Source organism: Schistocerca nitens, chromosome 6 (genome assembly GCF_023898315.1).
Source record: "Schistocerca nitens isolate TAMUIC-IGC-003100 chromosome 6, iqSchNite1.1, whole genome shotgun sequence".
NCBI classification, from domain to species: domain Eukaryota; kingdom Metazoa; phylum Arthropoda; class Insecta; order Orthoptera; family Acrididae; genus Schistocerca; species Schistocerca nitens.
In genome coordinates this window covers 200732155-200753371 of record NC_064619.1, presented here as the reverse complement: position 1 = coordinate 200753371, position 21217 = coordinate 200732155, and the positions used below count along the sequence as shown (strand labels likewise).

At 40.3% G+C, this 21217-nt stretch overlaps 1 protein-coding gene across 3 annotated transcripts in view; it reads right to left on the bottom strand.

The window, feature by feature from the left end:
• Window positions 1-3907: 3907 nt before the first annotated feature.
• LOC126262873 (putative phosphoenolpyruvate synthase) overlaps window positions 3908-21217 on the bottom strand; it is a 381045-nt gene continuing 363735 nt past the window's right edge. For all 3 annotated transcript variants that reach the window (XM_049959740.1, XM_049959741.1, XM_049959742.1), the window contains one exon: window positions 3908-4455. In XM_049959740.1, the coding sequence (XP_049815697.1) occupies window positions 4391-4455 (65 nt within the window). In that variant the 3' untranslated portion in view covers window positions 3908-4390. The remainder of the gene's footprint in view (window positions 4456-21217) is intronic.

Sequence of the window (21217 nt, the reverse complement as noted above, 5' to 3'; positions counted from 1 at the left end):
TCATCAACAAAACTGACATAAAAAGATGGCTTTCTTCATCATAAAGGAACTTTTTGATTGCACAGAAGAATGTATGAATGCATGGTTTTGCACGAATATGTACTGTAAAATTGTCTTAAGCTTCCAGCAGTGTCATGTGGTTTAAAATCCATGAACTTCCAGCCAAATGATGACTGACTTTCGGTTGCTGCTGCCATTCTCACATAGCCATGTAGCCTTCTGTAACATAAGTGGTACTCACTCCAGCACCATATACGGTTACATTTTTATTGCACATCTGCTTCTACCTTCCCATGGCTGTGTCCAAGGCCGTGTTTTACGCAGTTACCTCAGACAATGGACTAAGGTTTTGTTTCACTGGATTACGCACAACAACAAGTTAAAAGTGAAGTGCACAATCTACTAAATAGTGTGACGATCGATCACTCATATGAAGTTCAAAGGGACCAAAATTCATACACGTGCTTTGATCCTCTATGTGCCACGACATCGGTTACAGTAGTGCCATGTGCAATGCTGCCATTTGTGCAAAATCCACATGCAGTCAACTATTACCAAGCTATGCCAGCCTTGCCTTCCTCATAAATCAGTTACAGACATTTTTATGCCTCCAGTTCACCAGAACAAACCACCGGATCGGCGGCCCAGTCTCGTGACCACGTGGGTACGAGCGCACGCAACTTAGCCTCTTTACCCAGCAACGTTGTACTATGACAGTGCTACCACCAACAGGTTTCACCAGTGTTCTATGGTCCTACCACAAAGGGTGCATGGCCAGTATGCGTGGAAAACTATCATTGTTGCCACTTTAAGCTCCAGGCCCCCCCCCCCACCCCCCCCCCTCACCAACGGGGGGCCTCGATTCCGACCATACAACCGTTCACTCCTTCCACAGTACTGTCTGCGTCTGCCGCGCTGGCCTTACACATCATTTCTGAGTTGGACAATGTCAGTGCTATTCCTGCAATTTCCAGTCCACTTTACGGGCCCTCATTAAGCGCCGCTCGCCCATTCTCTTCCATGGTATCGAACGTGCCTGCCGCATCGTGTTTTTGGGCATCTTCAGGGATGTTACAACCAGCCATTGTTCCGAACGTGTGTGCTAGTAACATTTCTGCTCCAGTGATGCCGGATCCCAGCATGAACTCTTGTGAAGTGGGACCGCAGGCCTTCCAAGACACACCTTCACGATCACTCAGATTTAATTTGTGATCTCCTACTTTCACCTCCACCTCCACCGAAGTACGAGTTCACCAAGAAAATGATATATGATGGAATTGCCTGCTTGCCACAGGAATTGATAATCAAGATTCTGTACAAGGAGCACCTGGGGGACCACACTCTGTCACAACTTTGGCTCTGCCTCAGGTTACTTGTGAGTGAACACACAATGCCAGATGTCAGCCTGTGGGCAGTATGGTCTGTCAAGTTACCTACCGACCTACCAACCTACCGATACACCTACGTTCTACATTTAAATCAGATTTACATGGGATGATTTCCGAATTAGTTTTCGGTGAAAACGCGGTTTTACCTGGGGAACTAATTCTCCTCCAAGATCCCGGGGATCCTTCCCAGACTTTATCGGAAGGATGTGTGTACACTTTAGAAACACCCGGCTACACCCACTTGTCAGCCATTCTCCACCTAACACTTACGTGCCAACAGCACTCAGCACTTGTTCACACGTCATGCTCAGGGACGACTCTGTCAGACAACCCTTACAACCCCCTTACCTCAGCCCCTTCGAAGTACTCCGGAGGGGCAAGATGACGTTCGAAATATGATAAAAGATCACCCACAAACTGTTTCTCTACACAGGCTTAAGCCTGCCTTCGTAGACTCCGACACCCCTCTGCCGTTCCAGTCGGACTGCCCAAGCACATGTTCTTTTGACAAATCCGCTAACGAGTCTGTTCAACCTACGGTTGGGTTTTCTCCCTCCAACGAGTCACCACCACAGTTCGCGGGTTCCTCAGGCATGTTATCATCATCCCCAGGTTTTGATGACAGTTCAGGTAATAGAGACACGGATGCCTCGTCCTTCATTTTGCGCTGCAACGTACCACCTGACTGCGTCTACAACATATCAATTATGATGTTAGATAATCGTGTGCTTGTACTGCTCACCGACAGCACAGACCCATCCCTCACCAAGAAACAACATCAAGATAGCGTACAGCTTGTTCCTCCCACAAGAGTGCGACCCGTCGTGTTCAAGCTTTCTTTTCTTCAGTCAGCTCAGTATGCTTTTGGGGAAGGCATGCTCACATGCCACCTCCTCTCCCATACTGCTACTTCTGAGTTGGCCAATGCATCGTCACCCCCTTGCTGGTTTTTGGATTATGAGTTGGACCGGCGGCCACTCGTCGCACCTTCATACGCCGACCTGACGGAGATGGGGCTTCCGGTTGTGTGCCTGCCGCCTCGCACCACTCACGCTGACACTGACACCTGCACGACCCTCCCCTCAGGGCTCAGGGTTCATAGGCCGTCCTCCATACTGCGGGGGATGGGGGTGGGGGGTGAGGGGTGGGGGGGCTGTGTGGCATTGATAGGTCACATCGACCACACAAATTACAATCTTTGTAACATTAACTGCTCTGACGAGCCGACATGTTTATGTAAAGGATGAGCCAGACAGTATGGGATTTCACTTTATTATATGAGCTTTCAAACTGCCCGCCAAGCCATGGCGGGCAGTGTTAGCTGCCTGTAAATTCTTCTGTCCCACGGTCTAGTAACAGGAAGTCAGCACCGAGGAAGGGCACCTTGATCATGCGCCTCCCTCATGTGCTTATAAGGTAATGCCGTCCCAGGCGTCGCTTAGCAGGCAAGGCTCTGGAAAGTTCCATAGCCACCCCCGCGGGTTTCTCGGTCCCGACCAATCAGGGCAAAGGAAGCCACATGGTGAATTGAATATACCCGGCCGCCTGTCGCCGGGCCTGCTCTCTCGTATTCTTGCTCACCCGTGAGTCGGACGCGCACCCTGTAGCAGTGCACATCTCCCATTTCTCCCGGTGCTGCGGCACTGTGGACTTGGTTTTGACAGACAACAACTTTCGTTAGCTTCGCGAACTATGTTTCGCCAAACTCTATGCTCTGGCTCACCCTCACCTCCCTAGGCCTATGTGACTGCTTTTTAACAAGCTTTCACCAATAAATGGCCTTTACCTAAAAATTATCCTATTCATTCCATAACACCATCGCCTGCCCATACGTCCCATCCTGTACATTTAATTCAATCTGCCTTTGTACTTCATGCAGTGTTCATGTGTATCAGTCTTTATGGTAAAATACATGTGTGTATAGAAAACTTGGGAACTGTTTATTACGTATATTATAACCCGTACACAGAATCCCATAGGTTCATTGTTATCTGTTTAATTTTTTTCTTTCGCATGCTATTGTTTTAAATAAGACTTTAATCTTTCATTGTTATAAGTTGGTTCCAATTACAGCAACTCTTCTAATTTGGTTTAATACATTTGTGAAAAATAAATCAGTAGCATTATCTATCATCACAGCTTTCATTCTTCAGTTTCCATTTTTTTTCTTCTTCCCCACAGTTTAATTCTGTTCCATTGCACCCACACCCTTTCAAATTTCAAAATCTTCACTACTTTAATGAAACATATTGAAATTTTAGGAAGACAACTAAGTTGATAGAAAATCAAGTGGTCAATTTGTAAGTTCACTAGCTTCATTGAAATTATAATGTGTAGTATTGACAAATAGCAATTATTTTTTACTATAATTTGATAACCTTCAGGAAGGAAACATTCATGCATATAGAATGTTTAAAGGTAGGCTATGCATAGAAATACAAGCGAAATTTAGCAAACTATTAAAAATACAAAAACTGTTCCTTTGTTTAATATTTTTATTGATAGTTTCTACATTTAGATCTGACAAACTTCTGAACACCACATAATTTGAGACAGTGAAAATGAAATAAGTTAACAACAGTACATGTTAATATGCTAATTACATATGCACATTTACGTTGAAATTGTAGTAATAGAAATATCAGATCATCAGAGTACATATGTTTGTTCCTGATAACACTAAGTGAACCACATTATAGTCATAGTAACAGTTTGTAAACAAACAACTTACACAACATCCATCAATATTTGTTGTTAGTAACAATATGTTTAAAACTTTATCACATTTAAATAAACTTGCAGAGATGACAAGAATATGTTATTACAGCTGGGGTATTTAAAACTTCCTAATGTGTAGGAAAGCTTGCTGGGTAGATAACAAGAATGTACTAACATTTCCATTAGAAAATAGGTAACATATACTAATACCATTGAAGTTTTTGTGCCTCAGTATGAATTCATGCATCTCTGATATCTTTCCACATACTCAACACACCTACAAACTATGATTCACCTTCCGCAACCTTCTGGAGTGTGCCAGAAGTGGCAGCCAAAAGTACAATGTCGCCTGAAACATCGTGGAATATGTATTTAGTTTATTGTTATTTATGTTCAATACTGGTAATAGTCTACTTAACATTCAGTAGGGGAAAAAAAAAAAAAAAAAAAACCTTGGTACTGTAACTCACTGAAACTGAATACTGTATCAGAAGAAAAATGCACATGAGAAAATTATAAGGAGACAGAATCTGTAACCAGAACTTATAGTCAGATGGACAAATTCTAAATACTGAAACAGACACATACTGAAGTGTAAAAACTTATCGTAGCTTTTGAAACTGTTAGTTCCTTCATCAGAGAGAAAAGGGAGATGGGTTGGTGGAGGTTGGAAATGTGGAGCAAGAAGGTACTCACAAGGAATGCATATACCCAACAGGTCACTGATTTTGCTCATCTCTTTCATTGTTAGGTGTAACAATGCTTGTCTACTATGATACAGGATTTGGGCTGGACATCATTAAAAGAAAGGCGTTTTTCGTTGCGACAGAATCTTCTCACGGAATTCCAATCACCAATTTTCTCCTCTGAATGCAAAAATACATTGTTGACACTGACTTACATAGGGAGGAACTATCACTATGATGAAATAAGGGAAATCAGAGCTTCTATGGAAAGATATAGGTGTTCATTCTTTCCGCGCACTATATGAAATTGGAATAATAGAGAACTGTGACGGTGGTTCGATGAACCCTCTGCCAGGCACTTAAATGTGATTTGCAGAGTATCCATGTAGATGTAGATGTAGATATACCTCTCAAGCATTTTCAGGAAATCTAGTTTCAAAAATTTACAAGCATTTCGAATACCATACAAAGGCACCACCTATTGAGCAGTAATGTTAGAGCAATTTTCTAAGGGAATTGGCTTGATTTCTGCCCATACTGTGTTTAAATGCTATTATCATCATAATTATATTTTTCTAATTTACCATCAACAACTCACACAGTGATGATTCTTCACTCATTGTTTATGATTGTGTTTCAAAAACAACGTAAATTCATCTTCACAGTGTACAGCAGTAAACAAACATCCTGAATGGTTATCCATTGTTGACTAACAGTTTGATATCTTCTGGCATCAAAATGAAGCAACCTGCAGCACAGCAGATAGGAAACCAAGCAACCTCAGCCCATTTCACAAATAAGGGACACAACTGCTTTCTATAGATGCACCAAAAGCAATGTAAATGCTGTATATATTATTCAAAGTACGTACTGCATGGCATGACATCACTACAATACACACACGAATGTATTGATGGATAAATAAATGTTCATTTCATCATTATTCTTTATTGTGCTTTTTGTTACATCGCACTGCAAATGCACTACTATGATGACAAAGATCAACAACATTTTTATTACAAAGAATATGGTTAGTCTACTTTGCTATGTTGTGGCTGTTGAATTTGAAAATGAAATCAGTTTTTAGCTACTGGATTCAGTTTTCTTGTAACAATCTACCTCTGTCTATAAAAATCCTTGAAAATGTTGCATACTTGTTACTTTTATGTGTTTTAGCCTGAATATTCTGCAGATTTAATTCTTGAAAAATAATCAAAACATGTATAAGCAATTACCACTTGCATGTCAGCCTTGAGAGTTCTGACAATTGCTGGAAGTGTCTTCTTGCAGTTCTATTTTCATTATGGTTTGTAGTTTTTACTTAGTGTTGATTCAGAAGATGAAATGCCTTGTGTATGTATAAGTAGCAGATATTCTTTTTGTCACATCTGTGGAGAGTTAACTCAAAAATAGTAGAAACAGCAACTTAATCCTATAGTAAAGAAGTGCTATAAACTCTATTTTGGGCATAGGATTGGCAACCAGGACAAGGATTCCCCTCCCCTCGCTCACCTATATATTCTTTGTTGTGCACTAAATTCTTGACAGGCTGGTTAAAAGGACCACTTTTATTTGTCATTTGCTGTGCCTGTGATTTGGAGGGAACCCATGGACCAGACAATGGACTGTTATTTCTGTCTGACAAAAACAGAAAGAATCCCCTAAAAACAAGGAAAACTATGCAGTATCCAAGTTTACCATGTGCTATAATGTCTGTATGCCAGAGTGAACAATTGTCAATTCCAGTGTCTCCTGAGAATGTGACAGAAGTTAAGAGAAATACAGTGATTAACACTTACAAGGGGATATGCATGCCAGGAAGGAAATAATTTTAGGTATGATTGTTTACTTTTCTTTACTCTTAAGTAACTCAATTCTTTGATTTTCAGATTTTTTTTCCTATTTGCATTTGGAAGTCTTGTTGCAAGATCATGTCATTTTACTAATTTACATAATAAATAGTCGGCCGTAAGCACTTACAAAATCATTATTACACGAAAACTGAATTTGTTACATAAACTATGACACTGAATGTGGATTCACAGGCAAATTGCTCTCCAGAAACAGAGGGTACTTTTCATACCACTACACTTTCCCCTTTTCCTGTTCTGATTGCAAGAGGTTTGCTAGAAGAAGAATTGCTGGCAAGCCTCCATGTGAGCTCCAATCTCTTTAATGTTACCTTCATGGTATTTACATGATATATACATAAGTGGAACCAATATATGTATACATACTATGCAGGCATGCTCTGAGAACTTTAACAGTATGGCAAACTGTGATGCAGACTGCCTATCTTTGCAACTGGAATCAGCCGATCATCTGTGTGATTCTTTCACATTTACTGAATGAATCTGTAATGATATGTGCTTCTCCTACTTGGTTCTTGTCCATTTCCTCTACCAATCAATCTGGTATCTACCACAGACTGATGAGTAATATTCAAGTATTTGTTGTATGAGGGTCTTGTAAGCCCTCCTTTCTGGGTGCATTACATTTCCTAAGGACTCTTCCAATGAATCTGTGTCTGGCATCTGCTTTACCTCCAATTAGTTTTATGTGGTCTTTCCACTTTAAATAGCTCCATACACGTGCACCTAGATATTTTATGGATGTGACTGCTTCAAGTGATTGTTTTGCAGTCATATAATCATATAATAAGTGGTCTTTCTGTTTATTTATGCACAATATGTTACATTTGTTTATACTGAGCGTCAATTGCCAATCCCAGAGCCAAGTGTCAATCCTCTGCAAGTCTTCCTTCATTTCACTACACTCCACTCCTGTGGCCATGGGAGTGTGCATTTGGGTGTCTGTGCAGTTGTGTGTGTGAATGTGTGCATTTCTGTTAGTAACAGAGCTAACGCTCAAAATCTAGTGCGAATGCTGTTTTCTGTTATGCCTTTCTGGGCTCCATGCATCAGTCTGCTGTAGGCAAATGGTTGTCCCATTCAGGAATTTCAAATTTTATTTATGAAAGGGGAAAATATTATGAAGGAGACTAAAGGGAATACAGATGCACCAAAATGAAACTGATAGAAAGAGGAAACTGGAAAATCAGGAATGGCTACAGGAGGGATTCAAAGCTGTAGAGGCCTTCATGACAAAAGCAAAAATATAGTCTTCTTAGAGGAAAATTAAAGAAACCTTTGCATAAAAAGAAGCTGCTGCATGAATCCCAAGAGATGGAAAAAAAGGGTAAAAGGTGGAGGGAATATATGGAAGAGCTATACAAATGAAAGAAACTTACAGACAATACTATAGGATGAGATGAGGAACTAGATGAAGATGAGATGGGAAATATTATATTGTCAGAAGAAGTTGACAGAGCACTGAAAGAAACTGTTGAAACAAGGCTCCTAGAGGAGTTGAAATTCCCTCAGAATTGTTAAGATCCATGGGAGAACTATGTGTGACAATATTATTCCATTGGTATTTAGGATGTATGAGACAGGCAAAACAATCTCAGACTTCTAGAAACATACAGTATACCCAGTGCCAAAGCAGGCAGCTACTTCCAGGTGTGAATGTTACTGAACCATCAGTTTAATACATCATTCGACACTACTAAAACAAATTATCTACAGCAGAATGGATAGACTATCAGAAGCCAGTCTAGGGGAAGTCTGGGTTCAGCAGAAATGTAGTAACACATGAGGCAATACTGACTCTATGACTTAGAAGACAGACTGAGGAATGGCAAACCTATATTTATAACACATGTAGGCTTATAAAGGTGAGTACTACTTACCCTACACTCTACATCTACATGTGCTTAAATATTCCAAAAGCCACCATACAGTGCATTGTAGATGGCACTCTGTACCACTACTAGTCATTTCCTTTTCTGTTCCACTCAAAAGTACAGTGATGGAAAAATGGCAGTATATATGACTCCTTATGGATACTAATTTCTTGTATCTTGTCTTTGTGAGCCTTAGGAAAAGTGTATGTATGCTGGCGACCGTAGTATCATTCTGCAGTCAGCTTCAAATATCGATTCTCTAAATTTTCTCAGTAGTGTTCCTCTAAAAGATTATTGCCTTCCCTCCAGGGGTTCCCATTTGAGTTCCCAAAGCATATCCATAATATTTGTGTGTTGTTTGAACCTACTGGTAACAAATTTAGCAACCCACCTCTGAACGGCTTTGACGTATTACTTTGATCTGACCTGGTGTGGATCCCAAACCTTTGAGCAGTACTCAAGGATGAGTTGCACTATCATCTTATATGAGGTCTCCTTTACAGATGAACCACACTTTCTCAAAAGTATACGAATAATCTGAGGTCAACCATTCACCTTCCTCACCAAAATTTTCACATACTCATACAATTTCATACTGCTTTGCAATGTTATGTCCACATATTTAAATAACACGACCGTGTTTAGCAGGGCACCCCTAATGGTGTATTCAAACACTCTGCATTAACTTACATTTTTTTTGCATTTAGAGCTAACTGCCATCCATCACACCACCTAGAATTTTTCTCTAAGCCATTTTGTATCCTCCTACAGTCACTCAATGACAAAACCTTTCTGTACACCACAGCATCATCAGCGAACTGTCTACCAGACCATTTATGTACAGGGTGATTATAATTAAACTTTCAAAATGCTGCAGAAATAACACCACTGGCAAGAATGATGACAAATTGCAACGGAATATTAGCGGAGAAGGGGGAAAAAGTATGGCAGAAGAAAAAAAATAGTGTGAAAATTGATCGATAGAGGGCGCTGTATGTGTCAGAATACATAAATGAAACCACCTGTCATGTACACGACCCATTGAAGTTGATACAAACACACTGGGTACATGGCTTTTTCTCCTTTCTCATCTGTGATGTTCATCACGACTGTCTCAATGAAGGATTGTGCTCTACTTGTAAAGCTCTATTACAAGAATGATGACTGTGCACACTTTGCTCTGCAGAAGTTCCAGATACTGAAGGGTTTGAAAAAAGGCGTTGGTCCAATGACTGCCGTGGAGAAAATGATTTGAAAATTCAAAAAGATGGGTTCTTTTGGTGTGCAACCTGGTAGAGGGAGGTAATGAATTGATTCAACATCAGTGGAAGCAGTGGCCACAGCAATGCAGGAGGAAATGAATGGTGATGTGCAAACATGTTGCGCACAGAGAATTGCCCAAACATTGGACATACTCATGAGCATGGTGTGTAAAATCCTGTAAAATATCCTTCCTTGCTATGCATTCAAAATTACCCATGCCCACAAGTTGCTTCCTGTGGACCTGCCAGCAAGAGAGATCTTTGCTTTAGAATTTCTTGTTCACATGGAAGTGGACAATGATTGGCCATGGAAGATTTCGTGGACAGATGAAACCCACTTCCATCTGCCAGGATACGCCAATTACATAGAATTGTTGAATATGAGCACAGAAAATCCACACACAAATCAACCAGTACCACTTCATCCTGATAAGGTCACTGTGTATTTAGGGTTTACGGCATCATTTATCATACGGCCATATTATTTCGAAGAGACAGGTGCTTCCGGTCCTGTTATCTGTACCACATTGGTAAGCATTATGAATTTCTTTTGTGCAAGCACATCATTCCAGCTCTCAAACAGCATGGATGTGTGGATGGGATCATTTTTATGCAAGATGGTGCACCTCTGCACATTGCAGGTCCAGTTAAGCAGCTGCTGAAACACCATTTTGGAAATGCTAGAATTATCAGCCGCCATTTCCCTACAGCCTGGCCATCCCAACCATCTGATCTTAAACTGTGTGACTTCTGGTTGTAGGGCTATCTGAAAGATATTGTGTTCAGTGTTCTGATTGCAAACTTAGCTGCATTTAAGGCACACATTGTACAACACATTCTGAATGTGACCATGGAAACACTTCGATCAGTTGTGGAACATGCTGTTTCTTGATTTCAACTTGTTGCAGAAAATGGTGGACAGCATATTGAACATGTTTTGTGCCAGTCACACAGAAATTAATAATCCAATTTGGTTTTGATTGATGCTTTTTCTGCAGTTTTTGGCCTCAGGACAATTAAAAACCAATGTGGTTGATGCTTTTTATGCAGTTTTTGCCCTTAGGACAATTAAAAACTGATATTTCCCATCCAATTTGATATGACCTTGCTGTGGTGGATGGGCTTACATAACTAACAGTATCACATCTTTACACCCATGCACGCTGAGTAGTATAGTTTGTTTAATGACAAAAGTACACCTTAGGCATTATTGTATGATTCATTTGTCATTCGTAGTTGACTACTATTAAATTATGATGCTTATAGTGCCATCTATTGCTACATTTTGTAACTATTTATTTTTCTTCTCTCATACATTTCCCCCCTTCTCCGATAATATTTCATTGCAATTTCACATCATTCTGACTAGTGGTGTTATTACTACTGTGTTTAGAAACTTTAATTATAATCACCCTGTATATAGAAAATAATAGTGGCTCTATCACATTATACTGGGGTACTCCTGGCAATATCTTTGTCTTTGATGAACATTGGTTGTCGAGGATAACATTCTGGGTTCTATTACTTAAAAAGTCTTCAAGCCACTCACATACTTGGGAACCTATTTCACATGAATGTATCTGCATTAACAGTCTGCAGTGGGGCACCATATCAAATGCTTTTCGTAAATCTAGAAATGTGGAATCTGCCTGTTGTCCTTCATCCATAGTTCGTAGTATGTCATGTGACAAAAGGGCAAGCTGAGTTTTGCCCAAGCCATGCTTTCTAAAACTGTGTTGATTCACAGACACAGACTTCTCAGTCTCAAGGAAATTTAGCATATTCAAACTTGAAATATGTTCAAGAATTCTGCAGCAAACCAATGTTAAGGATATTGGTCTGTATTTTTGAGAGTCTGTTCTTTTGTCCTTATTATATACAGGAGTCATCTACACTTTTTTCCTGGCATTTTGGACTTAGCACTGGATGAGAGATTTGTGATAAATGCAGGCTAAGTATGGGACCAATGCCAACAGATTACTCTTTGTAAACTTGAATTAGGATTCCATATAGACCTGGCAACTTATTTACTTTCAAATCTTTCGGTTGTTTCTGTATGCCGGGAATGCCTATTACTAAGTCATCCATTACAGAAGTCTGTTTGATGGTAAAATGACAGTATGTTTGTATGATTCTCCTGCATGAATGATTTCTTAATTGTAAAATTTAAAACTTTCATTTTTCCTTTTGCTCTCTTCTATTGCTGCATCAGACTGGTCAACAAATGACTGGATGGAAACCTTAGATCTGTTTAGTGATTGTACATAGGACAAGAATTTTCTTGGGTGTTCAGCCAGATCTTGACGATGGTAGTAGTTGCATACTTAGTGAATAGATCTCTTTACAGAAGCAGGAATATCTACTAACCTTTGCCTGTCACCATTTGATCATTCTCTTTTGAACCACGAGTGCAACAGCCTTCGCTTCCTCAGCAGTTTTCAAAATTTGTTATGAAACCACATTGGTTCTTTTCCATCCTTAGTCCACTTACTAGGCACATACTTTTCCAGAGCAACATTTACAATCTGTTTGAACTTTGCCCATAATTCTTCGACATTCATCATACAGGAACTGAATGATGTCAATTCAGTGTCTAAGTTTTATGCTAACAACTGCTTATCTGCTCTTTCTAGCACAAACACTCTCCTAGCCTTCTTCACTGATTTATTTACTTTAGTAACCATAGTCATTATAGTGACATCATGATCACTAATCCATGTCCCTATACCAACACTTTTGATAAGGTTAGGCTTGTTTGTAGCTAAGACGACATGAACACTGAATACATTCTCAACTGCCAAGATTGCTGAAATCATTTATTCATACAGATGACTGGTTATTTAGTGTTCAAATCCCACCACATTAACGATGTCAGAGGTACATCTATGATGGAATCATGATCACTAATCCCCCATCTCTATGCTGACATCAGTGATAAGGTTGGGCTTGTTTGTAGCTACAAGGTCTAAGATATTTCCCTTGCATGTGGGCTGTCAAACTAATTGTTCAAGAGACTTTTCAGAAAACATGCTCAAAATTACTTCACAAGACTATCTGTCTGCAATAAACTCATAGACATCACAGTCTATAGCCAGTAGGTTAAAGTTGTCTCCAACTACTATTCTATGATATGCATATTAATGCACTACTGATTGTAGACTTTCTTTGACTTACTCTAAAACTGTCACAGTGAAATCAGGTGGCTGGTAAGAAATTCAACAGTTAACTTGATTTCACCTAGATCTGTCATACATGACCAGATAATTTCACCATCTTTATCAATTTTGACCTCAACAGAGAATATTTTTGTCAACCGCAATGAACATTCCCACTTCCAAGCACCCAATCTGCCTTTCTGATATATATTCTATGACTCACTAAACACCTCAGAGTTTTCTGCTTAGTTTCAGCCATCTCTCAGTCCCATGAATAATGTGAATGTGAGAACTTTCCTGGAGGGCCATAAATTTAGGAGCTTTGTTATGAATAATTCAAGAATTTAATGATAAAATTTTGTCAGTTAAAGTGTTCCCCCCCCCCATGAACCATGGACTTTGCCGTTGGTGGGGAGGCTTGCGTGCCTCAGCGATACAGATGGCCGTACCGTAGGTGCAACCAGAACGGAGGGGTATCTGTTGAGAGGCCAGACAAACATGTGGTTCCTGAAGAGGGGCAGCAGCCTTTTCAGTAGTTGCAGGGGCAACAGTCTGGATGATTGACTGATCTGGCCTTGTAACATTAACCAAAACGGCCTTGCTGTGCTGGTACTGCGAACGGCTGAAAGCAAGGGGAAACTACAGCCGTAATTTTTCCCGAGGACATGCAACTTTACTGTATGATTAAATGATGATGGCGTCCTCTTGGGTAAAATATTCCGGAGATAAAATAGTCCCCCATTCAGATCTCCGGGCGGTGACTACTCAAGAGGACGTCGTTATCAGGAGAAAGTAAACTGGCGTTCTACGGATCGGAGCGTGGAATGTCAGATCCCTTAATCGGGCAGGTAGGTTAGAAAATTTAAAAGGGGAAATGGATAGGTTAAAGTTAGATATAGTGGGAATTAGTGAAGTTCGGTGGCAGGAGGAACAAGACTTTTGGTCAGGTGATTACAGGTTTATAAATACAAAATCAAATAGGGGTAGTGCAGGAGTAGGTTTAATAATGAATAAAAAAATAGGAGTGCGGGTTAGCTACTACAAATAGCATAGTGAACGCATTATTGTGGCCAAGATAGACACAAAGCCAATGCCTACTACAGTAGTACAAGTTTATATGCCAACTAGCTCTGCAGATGATGAAGAAATTGATGAAATGTATGACGAGATAAAAGAAATTATTCAGGTAGTGAAGGGAGACGAAAATTTAATAGTCATGGGTGACTGGAATTCGTCAGTAGGAAAAGGGAGAGAAGGAAACATAGTAGGTGAATATGGATTGGGGGGAAGAAATGAAAGAGGAAGCCGCCTTGTAGAATTTTGCACAGAGCATAACTTAATCATAGCTAACACTTGGTTCAAGAATCATAAAAGAAGGTTGTATACCTGGAAGAATCCTGGAGATACTAAAAGGTTTCAGATAGATTATATAATGGTAAGACAGAGATTTAGGAACCAGGTTTTAAATTGTAAGACATTTCCAGGGGCAGATGTGGATTCTGACCACAATCTATTGGTTATGAACTGCAGATTGAAACTGAAGAAACTGCAAAAAGGTGGGAATTTAAGGAGATGGGACCTGGATAAACTGAAAGAACCAGAGGTTGTACAGAGATTCAGGGAGAGCATAAGGGAACAATTGACAGGAATGAGGGAAAGAAATACAGTAGAAGAAGAATGGGTAGCTCTTAGGGATGAAGTAGTGAAGGCAGCAGAGGATCAAGTAGGAAAAAAGACGAGGGCTAATAGAAATCCTTGGGTAACAGAAGAAATATTGAATTTAATTGATGAAAGGAGAAAATATACAAATGCAGTAAATGAAGCAGGCCAAAATGAATACAAACGTCTCAAAAATGAGATCGACAGGAAGTGCAAAATGGCTAAGAAGGGATGGCTAGAGGACAAATGTAAGGATGTAGAGGCTTGTCTCACTAGGGGTAAGATAGATACTGCCTGCAGGAAAATTAAAGAGACCTTTAGAGAGAAGAGAACCACTTGTATGAATATCAAGAGCTCAGATGGCAACCCAGTTCTAAGCAAAGAAGGGAAGGCAGAAAGGTGGAAGGAGTATATAGAGGGTTTATACAAGGGCGATGTACTTGAGGACAATATTATGGAAATGGAAGAGGATGTAGATGAAGATGAAATGGGAAATATGGTACTGCGTGAAGAGTTTGACAGAGCACTGAAAGACCTGAGTCGAAACAAAGCCCCGGGAGTAGACAACATTCCATTAGAACTACTGATGGCCTTGGGAGAGCCAGTCATGACAAAACTCTACCATTTGGTGAGCAAGATGTATGAGACAGGCAAAATACCCACAGACTTCAAGAAGAATATAATAATTCCAATCCCAAAGAAAGCAGGTGTTGACAGATGTGAAAATTACCGAACTATCAGTTTAATAAGTCACAGCTGCAAAATACTAACGCGAATTCTTTACAGACGAATGGAAAAACTAGTAGAAGCGAACCTCGGGGAAGATCAGTTTGGATTCCGTAGAAATGTTGGAACACATGAGGCAATACTAATCTTACGACTTATCTTAGAAGAAAGATTAAGAAAAGGCAAACCTACGTTTCTAGCATTTGTAGACTTAGAGAAAGCTTTTGACAACGTTAACTGGAATATTCTCTTTCAAATTCTGAAGGTGACAGGGGTAAAATACAGGGAGCGAAAGGCTATTTACAATTTGTACAGAAACCAGATGGCAGTTATAAGAGTCGAGGGGCATGAAAGGGAAGCAGTGGTTGGGAAAGGAGTGAGACAGGGTTGTAGCCTCTCCCCGATGTTATTCAATCTGTATATTGAGCAAGCAGTAAAGGAAACAAAAGAAAAATTCGGAGTAGGTATTAAAATTCATGGAGAAGAAGTAAAAACTTTGAGGTTCGCCGATGACATTGTAATTCTGTCAGAGACAGCAAAGGACATGGAAGAGCAGTTGAACAGAATGGACAGTGTCTTGAAAGGAGGATATAAGATGAACATCAACAAAAGCAAAACGAGGATAATGGAATGTAGTCAAATTAAATTGGGTGATGCTGAGGGGATTAGATTAGAGATGGGGGATCCGCTCTTGAACTAATTCATAGAGTTCAATCTTTCAAAGGAGTGAACAATCAGTGATTCAGAAAAAAAGAACGGTAGCTCCAAACGTTTCCCAGGCAGAGAGAGAGAGAGAGAGAGAGAGAGAGAGAGAGAGAGAGAGACGGAGCATATCAGCAGCGCCTCTGCTGGTCAGAGCACAGTGCACGCCACACAACACAGCCAGCGCCGGCCTCTGCCCTGCTTCTACCTTGGCTGCCTGCATTGTGCAGTGCCCCATTGGATTTTGTGTTTCACATATGCCGGGCCGTCTCTGTGCGTCGTCTGCCGTGTGCACTGTGCAGTGTCTGGCGCAGCTTAACTTCGCATCGCACTCTGTCGGCGATTGTTTCAGTCGCACGTCCTGCCCTCTGGGCAGTTGATGCCAGCAACAGGACAGAGAGCCACCTAGCGGATAACATAGGAACTACTTGCAAAAACCTGCTCGCAAGGGAGCGGACGATTTGTCTCGGAGCGGGTGAGCTCCCCCCACCCTTGGAACTCGCCCGCTCAACGCTCACCCCACCGTCTCGACTCTAGCCAGAGCGTCGAGCAAAGCGACTCGGGTGTCACTCTGGTCTCTGCGGTCTCAGCTCACGCAGTAATACAGCTCGCGGCTCGACCTGCTCGACTCAGCGCCTCTGCATCGGAGTTTGTCCCCACTGGATATTGTTCTTCGTAGTAATACCGCTATGTATATTACATTATTATGTTATGTATACATCAATTGTTTTTATTTTATTTTTATTTGTTTAAACTGATTAGATTAGGTTCCTGATGACTACTCTTACTATAGGATTTTTAATATGGACACTCGAATTTACGCTTTAATTACGAGCGAACCGATAAACGTATCGCAAAATGTGATACACCAATATTTTCCTTGTTTTATTCTGCGTAAGGCTATATGCAGCACTTTCGTTTTACAGTCAAATTTATATTTTTTTTTTCTTATTCTGGTACGGATTTTGCGATTTTAGGCGTCTTCGAAAGGAAAAATATATGGCTTGCGATGTATTTGTATGAGGTTAATGAAATTTTAATACATTATAGCCAAATATATTGTTAATGTAAATCTCAAGCTACAACATTTTCCGATCACCCAAAAAACCACGCTAGTGCAAAATAAATCAATAATCAAAAACTTTGTCATATCGTGGAAATTTCAATAAACAATACAAAATTCTTACTCATTATCTATGTTACTTCAAAATAGGATCAAATAAGATCAAAATACAGGTATAGTACTGGAATAAACCAAGTTTAAAGGGCAATGTGCCTTTCATTTATTTTCTTTTGTAAATGAGTGGTGAGTCATGAAAAACAGCTAATTCATTTCAGGGAGTGAACAGTTCTGATCCAATCTCTGAAAAGAACAGTTTTGCCCATCTCTAGATTAGATTAGGAAATGAGACACTTAAAGTAGTAAAGGAGTTTTGCTATTTAGGGAGTAAAATAACTGATGATGGTCGAAGTAGAGAGGATATAAAATGTAGACTGGCAATGGCAAGGAAATTGTTTCTGAAGAAGAGAAATTTGTTAACATCGAGTTTAGATTTAAGTGTCAGGAAGTCGTTTCTGAAAGTATTTGTATGGAGTGAAGCCATGTATGGAAGTGAAACATGGACGATAACCAGTTTGGACAAGAAGAGAATAGAAGCTTTCGAAATGTGGTGCTACAGAAGAATGCTGAAGATAAGGTGGGTAGATCACGTAACTAATGAGGAGGTATTGAATAGGATTGGGGAGAAGAGAAGTTTGTGGCACAACTTGAATAGAAGAAGGGATCGGTTGGTAGGACATGTTTTGAGGCATCAAGGGATCACAAATTTAGCATTGGAGGGCAGCGTGGAGGGTAAAAATCGTAGAAGGAGACCAAGAGATCAATACACTAAGCAGATTCAGAAGGATGTAGGTTGCAGTAGGTACTGGGAGATGAAGAAGCTTGCACAGGATAGAGTAGCATGGAGAGCTGCATCAAACCAGTCTCAGGACTGAAGACCACAACAACAACAAAGTGTTTTTATTCTGAATGTGATCGAATTTTGCTATCTGTGTCCTGTCTGGCAAGTGTTTATCAGAGTACCTCAAACTACCGCCTGGCCTAAAGAACCCTCACGTGCACTCCACAAGTATTCTGCTACCCGAGTAACTGCTACCTTTGTATAATGAACCCATGACCCATTAAGGGAAGTCCTACAATTTCCCAACAGGTAATGCTGTTCCAGAAATCTGCAGCCATTGCCATCACAGAGTCAACGAAGCCTTTGATTGAGATCCTCTATTCGGCTCCAAACCAAAGGACATCAATAAATTCTGGGAAATGCTGCAAAAGTGTGGTCTGCTTGGACCCCATGTGTGAGGCTAGGAACCTTCACTATTCCTGCCAGCTGCCTGTATGAAATGAGGATGGCTTCATAACCCATGCATCTGATGTCTTTGGTGCTGATGTGAGCCTCAATTTGCAGATGACTGCACCCTACATGCTTGATAGTCACAGCAAGGCCTCCTCCACATCTTGAATGAGGCCCTTCCCAACAGTCGTACTGAGTGCACACTGGTTTTCTTTCCAGCCCTAAACACTAGCTCCCTAAGGGGCTCCATACTGCACCTAACACTGGAGCTCCCAATAACTAACAAATCCCTGCTAATGTGTTCCTGGTTAAATACTACTGAAGGCACGGCCACATGTTCACTCAAGAGGATGTATGGGTGAGGCCAGATGGTCAATCTCTACATTGGTCCTCCACCTCAAGTTATGTGAATGTGTTACCATCCACCACTCTCCCTGCTGTGAGGTCAGATCCACCACGTCAGATCCACCACGTCAGATCCACTATGAGGTGCCTTGGCAGCAGAGCCCATGGGCAAAATAAGTGAAACAAGACATGTCCCATGCAATGCACACGATTTTCTGCCACACTACACCACAAGGCAGCAGCATGAGGGTGTGTGACCATAGCCAAAAGTGTGTTCAGCTATTTGTGAACTGCGGTCAGCTTCTCCTGCATCCACAAACAGCATGCACACATCCTATGCATCCTAGCAAGACTAACTGATGAAGTAATGTATAAAAGCAGAGAGAAAACTCTGTATGCAGCTTGCTATCCTCCTGATATGTCACCAATGGACACTAATGCCTTAATGTAGCTGGCTGTTCAGAAGAAATGAAAACTGTACTACAGAATTCCTGAATTTACACTTACAGTTAAGAAAATGCAAGATTAAACAGCTTAAATATAAAAATACACACTAAATGTAATAGAAAAAACTACCAAGAAAAAACAAAAAAATACGTAACTTGCTGCTCTGGTGATGAGAAACAGGTGATAGCTTAAAATATAAGTTGTTCAAAGGCTAATCCACTTTATAGGTTTAAAAAAGGCTTTGGGAATATTGACTGAAGGCACCCTTTGAAATTCTGAAGTTATCAGGAGTAAAATGTGGGAGCAAAAGAATGTCTACAGCCTATACAGAAATCAGGCTGCAGTTATAACAATCCTTTGTCAACCATATGGTGAGTTGTTCCTCACAGTAATGTGAAGAGTGAGTCATTCTGTGATGTATGATAAGTCTTAGGTGAATGTGAAGTGAATTAACGAAATTCTTGGGGAGTTGTTAATGCATTGTCACATCATATGCAGAATGGTCCACATGATAACACTGCTAGTAAGATACTACTTGCACCACTAGTTGCCTTCAGCACCCAGTCTAACTAAAGCAGTATCACTACACTTTTATTAGGATACAGTCTTCCACAAGACAGAGCTGTGGAGTAAATTAATGAGTTCATACAGCTACTAGCAAAGTAAACATAGGGGCTTTGACAAAAAAAGAAACATTTAGTATTTTCCATCAAAATATAAGAAGTCGCTTGAATAAAAAGGTTATTAACTATCACTACATTTAATACATACTGTAGACTGATACAGTGATAAACAGTTTTCCCCCGAGTAATTGTAAAAGGTGGTCTTCTACTAGTGAAAGAAAAACTGCACTGATGCAGCCTCATACTGTAGGATGAGCATTAAGGACACCACAAATTAAGTAAAGTGCCTTGGTCTGTGCAAAAATGCCCTTCTTTACCTCATTTGATGTGACTGACCCTGGATGGCAGTTAAGTGAAATCATTGTAAATGAGACACCTGGTAGTTCTACACATGCTGCCAAGACTTTTAGTAGAGATTGTAGCATTTGCAGTACCATTAATTAATGGTATGTTGTAGTTTCATGGATGAATATGGATAGATATCAATCTGGTCTACTTGAATTATGTTATATCTGGGGAATGTAATCTGGGAGTTGGGCTTGAGCCGTGTCCCTATAATTGAAAAAATTGATAGATAAATGATATGCATGACATGGAATAGTTATATCTGATTATGCATTCCACTGTAGGGTTTTAAGTCCCCTTTGTAGACTTTAAGATATGTATGAGTCTATCTCAAAAGAGTGGTGTGGCATTTCAATTCAGTTGGCCTTGAACACCTTATGTACCTAGTGCTCACAGAGAGACGTTGAACCTACCAGTATACTCAAATTGTGCAAGTGGTGCAGGAAGAATTACTGCTTTAAATGCTTTTTTGTACACCCTAATTAGTCTTTGTGGACTTAATGGGAGCAATAAGTAGGAACTGAAGAATATCTTCAGAGTCTTCACTTAATTCTGGTTCTTGATACTTTGTAAGAAAGCCTTCAGGGAATAAATGGCTCATGTCTACAAACGTCTTCCAATTCCTGTGTTTTTGGGGCACTATTCTGTGATCTTTCATTCTGTCATTCTTTGTATACATTCAATATCTCTTTTTATTTCTGTTTGGTACGGGTCCCACACAACTGGGCAATATTCTGAGATGTCACACACCAGTTTTCTCATAATGAATCCTCTTCTACTGATAAAATGCTCAACTGAGCAATTTTATCTCTAATGCTATCTCATTTGCAGGGGTCTGAAAATAACTGAAAAAATCAGAAGCTAATGTAATTTTTTTTTTTTTCTGATGGATGTTGAACTAAGTGAACGCAAAGGGAGGGGCATTCACTTTTTCTTAACAGTGTGGGGACACCAGCATGAGTAACGCCTCTGACTAAAGGACATACATGGCTGCGTGGAATATCTGGATGGACTCCAGAGAAGTCAGTTCAGTTTATAAACCTGTACTGTTCACAAGTGCTCCAT